At 41.5% G+C, this 8034-nt stretch overlaps 1 protein-coding gene across 1 annotated transcript in view; it reads right to left on the reverse strand.

Moving 5' to 3' along the window:
- Positions 1-7248, reverse strand: part of PREP (prolyl endopeptidase) — a 157654-nt gene extending 150406 nt beyond the window's left edge. Inside the window, exon 1 of the mRNA XM_027855254.1 lies at positions 7073-7248. Coding sequence (XP_027711055.1) covers positions 7073-7117 — 45 coding nt within the window. The 5' untranslated portion in view covers positions 7118-7248. The remainder of the gene's footprint in view (positions 1-7072) is intronic.
- Between the last annotated feature and the right edge of the window lie 786 nt (positions 7249-8034).

Here is an 8034-nt window from a genome sequence, read left to right on the forward strand (position 1 = left end):
TCAACCTCTCCTCCCTATGTCTTTGCAATGACTGTCCCCCAGGACTCCAACACTCTCCTTTCTCAACTCTGTTTCTTGAAATCTCTGGGTTTCTTCAACAATTAAGACATATCTCCTTCTGCATGAAGCCTTTCCCAGTCTCCACAGCTATACCTTGTATCTGCTTTATCTGTTTTTCTATACCTATACATTTATCTTGTATATACTTACATACATAGATATAAATGTTCTCTCCCCTGTTAAAATGTAAGCTTGCCGAGGGCAGAAATGGTATAGTTTTTGTATCCCCAGTGCTTAGCACAGAGTCTGGCACATAGTGTAACTTTAATAAATGCTTGGCTGATTCCTCTACTGATTAAGAACAGTAACATTTCTATGAGATTACTAATATTTCTATTCTTATGAGATTTGCCTGAGACTAAGTGGTAAAATGACGTTAGCAGGATGACATAATATATATCAGAAGCACGTCTTCCTGACTCCAAGGCTAGCCCTCTATCCTCTACGCAACTGCGCTCTTTCCTCTCAATACGCCTGGCAAAATCTACATACCTTATACTTATAGCAAAAAAAACAAAAAACAAAAACAAAATCTTTTAATTAAGAATTTTTATTTTTAAAAATTTTACTTGGCAGTTCACTGTGGAAGAAACCATGGCATAAAGAAGTCTGGAGCTTGCAAAAACATTTGAATTTACTTAGTTCCAATCCCTTCATCTTTTAGAGAAATGAAATCCTGCAAGGTTAACAGAATTAGTATCAGAACATACACTAGAATTCAAGGTTCCTAATTTCTAATTCAGGATGCTTTTCAAACATTTCTAAGGCACTCTCTAAAAAACATTACTTCAATGAATAGCATATGAGTAAAACTGGTGGTGGGACAACACGTGACTAGACCTCTACATGAAAAAGATTAACCTAACAGTGAAATGAAAAAAAAAAAAGAGAGACTGTAAGAGATGGAATGAAGCAAGGAAGGACCTGTTAGGAAGCTATTATAACAGTACAAGTTGGTAGTAATAAGGGCCTGAAGTATGGTGGTGGCAGTGAGAAAAGACAGGAAGTCACAGATGAGAAAGATGCTGCCAGCTGCCAGATGCTGAATGGATATGAGTTAAGGATAAAGAATGAGTCAAGAACAGCCCCAAGGTTGTAACTGTAGAAAGAGGAAAATGAAGCTAGCATTGAGGAAAATAATGAAAGCCAGATGTAATAGCATTCACCTATAATCCCTGCTACCAGTATTTCTAAGGCTAGTGACTTTCTTGTGCTTGGGAGCTCTGGCTGCAGTCGACTAAACCAATCAAATGTCCACACTAAGTTCAGCATTAAGCACCTTCCTGATGCCATGGTCCTCTTTGAGAATGAAGGATAAACAACAGCATTAATATGAAAACCTTCATGAAGTGGGGATAGGGGAGAAAAACAGGTTTGCCTATAGAGAGGTGAACTGGCCAAAGCTGCAGAGGTCAAAGTTTCTGTATGAATATGAGTAGCCCCTGAACTTCTACCATCCTAAGGGAGATAAGAGGAATCCATTCTTTAAAAAAAAAAATCGTGATGTCAAAAGAGCAACTTTAAAGGGACCTTGTTTTAGACATGATGAGTTTGAGGTTACAGTGGGACATCTTAGAAGATATTGGAGATGTGGGTATAGAGCTCAGAAGAGAAGTCAGGACTGTAAATTCTAGAGTTACTTGCATAGTTATGGTAGCTAAAGGCCTGGAGATTACTAAGGAAGAGTATGTAGAGAAAAGGCCATGGAAAGACCCTTGTAGAAGATCCATTTTAAGGGATGAGTGAGAAGACAAAGAGCCAACTAAGAGAGAAAAGGAATACTTAGAGATAAAAGAGAACCAAGGGGGTGTGTGATATGCTAAAAGTAAAGGAAAAGAGAGATTTCAGTAGACCCTCATGAAGTATTAAAGGAGAATAAAGACTTTGGAAAAAAACCAAACCACTACATTTGGTGATAAAATCATTAATCATCTTTGGAAGAGAACAATTTCAGTAGCAGAATAATGGGTGCAAAAGTCAGACTGGAGGGAATGGTAATAAGGAAGTGGAAGAACCGGGTATAAACATGTTTTTCAGGAAATTTAGCAGTGAAGGAAAGGGAAACAGGGGAATGTCAAAGAGTTAAGACAAAGTTTGGAACAGTTCCTGGTGGAACAAAAAAGGGATTTGACAAGGATGGAGTGGAAGGGTTTTGTTAAAAGGTAAGCTCCCTGAGCAAAATGGCTATTTTTATTTTTGTCTATGTATCCTCAGAGCTTAGTACAATCCCTGGTACAAAGTAGGTGTATAATAAATGCTTGCTGAATTGCATGTCTCCTTTTAGAAATCTTTAGAAGCCTTCTAATGTAATGACATCATTATTATTATTATTTATGCTGGGCAATAGTTAACCCACAAATATCCATGGGAAGCACTCATATTAATAGATGCATCCTTATAAAGAAACTGAAAATGAAATGCTATGGTCAGCATCAAACAGCGACTTAATAGTGGAGCTAGAATTAAATTTTGGCATTCCATAGGCCCAATAACATCCTCAAAGTATGGACAAGATATTCTATTCTGTGTTGGTGATGTAATTAATTCAACTAAATAAACATTTATTAAGTGGCTATGATAGGTATCCAGGGCAGACGAAATACAAAGATTAAATAAAACAGAGTTTATAATCTAGTAAGGGGATACTTACTCTTATACTTCCCAGATAGTAATTTCATCAATGGGGGAGGGAGGGGTACCCACTCCACCAATAAAAATCTTTATTCTTCTACATCTTAGGAAATGGTCTTTGAATTGCTACATTGAAAATATCACACTGTCACCAAATTATTGTTGACTCTGAATTTAACTAGGCCAGTTTTCAGGCAACAGAATCATTCATTGGATGCACTCAAAGTCTCTCTACCTACATAAAACCAAACCACCAGTGTTTGACTGGGGCTGGTATAGCCTGAGAGAACCCAGGGTCACCTCTACACCAAAAAAGCCTGTTGAAACTAAGATAAAGACTGACTTTCTCAATGCCCAGTGCTTCTCACCCTGTATGGAAATGCATCTTCTAAAGTCAACAAGTATTTATTAAGCACTTACTATGTACCAGGCACTGTGCTAAGTGCTGGGGAGATAAAGAAAAGCAAAAGACAGTCTGAACCCTCGAGGAGATCAGTAAACTGGAGGTAATCTCAGAAGGAAGGCACTAGCATTGAGGTCTGTGAATGGCCTCTTATAGAGATTTGAGTGGAGGCCTGAAAGAAACCCTGGAATAAAGCTTATTCTAATTTTTCCAGAAAAATCTCTGGTACCAATTCATTCTTTGATACTTATTTTATCATCTTGACTGTATTTTTATGTTAATAATAACAACAATAGCATTTATATAGCAATTTAAAGTTTGCAAATTATTACATAAATATCTCATTTTATCATTACAATCCTGGGAGGTAGGTGCTATTATTATCTTCATTTTGCAAACTGAGGTACACAGAAGTTAATAGACTTGCCTAAGGCCACTCAGCTGATCAGGTGTCTGAAGTCATATTTGAATTTAGGTTTTCCTGATTCCAGGTCAAACACTCTATCCACTGTACTACCTAGCTGCCACTTCTTCCATAAGTGTTGTCTAATTTAGACTATAAGTGCCTAGAAAGTTTACAATTTATACTTGATAGACCCAGGCAAAATTAGGTATTCATACTTAGATTGACAGTTAGAACTGGGTTCAGATTCCAGCTCTGACAAGGTAACCTGTGTTACTTTAGGCAAGTTGTTTCAATTCTTTGGACCTCAGAGGAATTTGGATTAGATGATTCCTGGGATCCTTTTTATCTCTAAAATCATGATTCTAAATTCTTGTGCAAAATGATGATGACACTGCATTGCCAAAACTCAAAAGAGCATTCAGAAGTACTGAAGGCCAATCACCAGTGACTCAGTTTCCATGTGAAAAGGTATCCATTATGCCCACACTCTCACAGTGATGTGAGCCTGAAAGAAATAAAAAATATTTTCAGCTACTGAGAATGAGGATACAAATTTAATATCATAAAACATTTGTTAATCACTATATACAGGGCATTGTTACATATACCATGATAAAAAAAAGACTCTCTAACAAAAGAGTCTCTGATGCCTCAAAAAGCTTACAGTTTAACAGGGAAGATATACCAAGTACACAAAGAAGGTATACTATAATACAGGCAAAAGAGAAGTCTATCCAAAATACTCTTAAGAAAATCTGAGGAGAGAAAAAATACTTTTAGCCAGGAAAAGATAAAGGAAAGCTTCATAAGAGGTGGTCACTGAGTTCGACTTTGAAAAAAGTGAAAGATTTCAACAGATGGAGGTGAAGAGGTAATGTATTCTAGTATAGGGTGACAAGTGGTACAAATGCATACATGTAGGAAGGCAAGTGGAGAGCAAGGAATAGCTAATGGGACATTCTGGCTGGAACATGAAACACATGATGATGACTAGGAAATGAGGATGGAAAAGTAGGTTGGAGCCAGACTGTTGAAGACTTTAAATTCCAGGCTGGGGAGGCACTTATATAATGATATATAATTACATTATAAATTACTATGAAGATACATCATCCACAAGTACCAAGAACCTTCTCTCTCCCACTATCGCTATGTTCTACCTACTGAAAGATCTCTTCCTGCCACTCTACCCAGACATTCCCAAATGCTGAAATTCAAGGCCCCACTCAAATGCCACCGAATCCATGAAACCTTCCCTAATCTTCCCATAAAAGATTCTTTCTCCCTCCTCTGAACTCACAGAACTTGGTACTTATCATGCACTTATTACACTCTCCTCTATTACATTCATGTTTGGTCTGGCATTGTGGATAGGAGTCTTGCGCTTAGAGTCTGGAAAATCTGAGTTCAAATCTTCCTCTGATATTTACAGACTACTGTACATAGTATGATGTGGTGAAAAGTAGAATGGCTTTGGAGTTACAAGATCTAAGTTCAAATCATACCTCTGTCATTTACCATTTAGGTAACTTGGATAAAGTTATAATTTCTCTGAGTCTGTTTCATCATCTAGAGTGGGAAAAAGATCTTGGAAGTAAAGTGTTGGACCAGATTACTTTTAAGAGTTTTTTCAAGCTCTAAGTTGGCGCTAAGCAAGTCACGTTACCTCTGTTTCTCAGGTAACCTCCTAGAATTTCTCAATTAAATCATAAACAGATTATAATATGTGTGGGTGAAGAGTTTCCACACAATGAGTTCCCCATATTGAATAAACTGCTGATCTTTCCATTGCTTCCTTATATGTCCTCTACCTAATTCTATATTCTTGGCAAGGATCATATTTGTTGTATTCTCTCTTCTGTACTTCAGCTCAAGAAATGATTCCTGAATTAATTCATAATACTTAATATAGTAGATTAAAAAAATACAAACACTGAACATGTTATGGCCAAAGTCACCAAGGAAGGAGACTGGAATCAGACCCAGGGACTTAGCCACTTAGGAAAGTGGAAGGCACACCTGGATACCAACAGAAGTACACTTCATAAGACAACTCCACTTCATAAGACAACTCCACTTCCTTAGGAAAAGAAAACACTAATTAGAATTCCAGTATTGCAGCTTTCTTTGGATTATTATAACATTAGGTCAAGTTAAAAAAAAATCAGTCAAGAAACTTGCCAAAACAAGGTCACTAAATGACCACTGTTCAAACAAGTTTCTGAATGTGTAAGAGCCACCTGAAAACATTATTTTAAATATAAACATATATTAAGCTATTTTTAAAATATGAGCACACTTTCAACCACAATAAAGCAAGATTTTCTTTAAAGTGGAAGACTCACATCAAATGACTCAAAGAAAATTTGAAAACTCAAAAGGTATATTTGGCTACTCATATCACTTAAAGTGAACTTATAAAACCCAATGCCAAATAATAGTGATTCTGATTCAACTGTTAGCATCTTCTCTTCCCTCCTGAATTATCAGTATACACCTATTTGTTTTATCATCCCAGTAGAATGTAAACTCTTTGGAGGAAGAAACTAGTTTTTGCATTGTTTTTATCCACCCCCCCACCTAGCTTGGAACCTTGCAAATGGAGGTGCGGAAAAAAATGCTTTTTGGATTGGACTAGATTGACAGCTTTAGCCAAAACTACCCTAGTCTCGCTTCCACAGTGTGCTACACAACTTGTGGACCCAATCCAAACCTAAAATGCCAAATCCTTCCAGGGAAGGTGAGAGGAATCTCAAAATGCAACCCCCTAATTTCACTCAGAGTAGGGCTGTGAGCCTTTCCACTTTGGAAAACAGACCCCTCATTGGGGGGGAGGGGAAAGAGTAGAGGAGAAAGTGAGGGGTTGAGGAGGAAGAGGGGGAGAAAAGGGGGGAGGAGGAGGAAAGGGGGAAGAGAAATCGCTTTCTCTCTCCTGTCCCTCTTATTTGGGAAAACTTCAGCGAGGGGCCCGAATTTATACTTTGAAATTGAAGAGGTCTGCATTTTTTTTTTAAACTGATTAAAATCTAGCAGTCTATTTCATACACATATACACACACACGCGCGCGCACACGCACACACGCACGCACACGCTTTTACAACTGTTCAAAACCACACTTTCTCCACACATTTAGGCGAGCTCCTTTGCTAACCTCCAAAGCAGGAGCAGCTGCTTATTGAGTCCCCGCGCCCTCCCGGGACAGTGACCTCCCCGACTCCCACCTTGGCCTTGACCCCTGCGCTTTTAGGAAATGGGCCACGGATCCCCTCCGACCCAACGCTCGGCCTCACCGGGAGGCGGTGAGGCGCGGGGCCCCAGAGCTCCCCAGGAGCCAGAGCCGGTTTGCAGACCGCCCCCGGCCCGGGGGCCCTGGCACGTTTCCTCGCAAACAAAAGGCACGAGGAAGGGGCGGATGGGGACGAGGGCGGGGGGCTGGAGGAGGAAGAGCAGGAGGACGGGCAGAAAGTGGAGGGGGCGGCATGGCAGCCTCGAGCCGTCGCCCGGGAATGAATGCCCCCCTCACCCGCCTCGGCGGGGCTCGGCGGGGCCGGGGTCCAGGGGCCGCACTCACCACGGTCTCGTCGCGGTACACGTCGGGGTACTGGAAGGACAGCATGGCCGGGGAGTGGTGGGCAGGCGGGACGCGGCCAGAGGCTGCGGACAAGGCCCTCCCTGTGGAGCTGGGATGCGGGGCGGGTGGCGGCGGGCGCAGCACTGCGCGGGGAGGCTTCCTTGCACGGGTCGGCTCGGGAACACCGGGAGCGGAACGAGCGAGCGTCAGTGAGCGGCCAGCCTGTCGGGGCAGGAAGCAGCTGTCGGACTGAGCCGGGAGCCCCTCCCAGGCGAAGCAAGAGGGAGGCGGGCGGGGCCTAGCGGGAGAGGAGGCCGGCGCACAGCTCCCTCTGCCGGGAGCGCCGGGATTGGCGGCCCGGGCGGCGCCCGCCTGCGCACGCGCGTTCTAACCTAACTCCCTCTGGCAGGAGTCGGATCCCAGGTTCCACTTTCGTTCCCTGCCCCCTAACCCCAAGGCAGTGAGAGAGAGCCTGCTGTGGAGCTGCTCTCCAGCTACCGAAGGAACCCGCCCGCCCGCCCTCCTTCCTTCCCCTTTTCTCTCTTCCTTTTTCTTATGCATTCCATCCTTTCTTCCTTTTGCTCTTTCTTTCTTCTGGTTTTTCCTTTTCTCTTTCTTCCTCCCTCTTTTCCTTCCTCCTTCCTTCCCTTATTCCCTCCCTTCCTTTTTTCTTGCTTCCTTCCTTTCACCTTCCTTTCTCCTTTCACTTTTTCTTTCTCCTTCCTTTTTCCTTCCTTTCTCCTTTCTTTATTTCCTTTTTCCTTTCCTTCTTTTCTTTTATCTATTCTTCCTTCCTTTCTGATTTCCTTTTTTCCCAATTTCTTCTTACACTTTTTTCCCCTTTTTAAAAATAATTTATATTATTTTTAGTTTTCAACATTCACTTCCAGAAGATTTTGAGTTTTCAGTTTTCTCCCCCTCCCCAAGACAGCGTGTAATCTGATATAGGCTCTACTTATACA

This window comes from Vombatus ursinus, unplaced genomic scaffold (genome assembly GCF_900497805.2).
Source record: "Vombatus ursinus unplaced genomic scaffold, bare-nosed wombat genome assembly UNPS02000582.1, whole genome shotgun sequence".
Taxonomy (NCBI): domain Eukaryota; kingdom Metazoa; phylum Chordata; class Mammalia; order Diprotodontia; family Vombatidae; genus Vombatus; species Vombatus ursinus.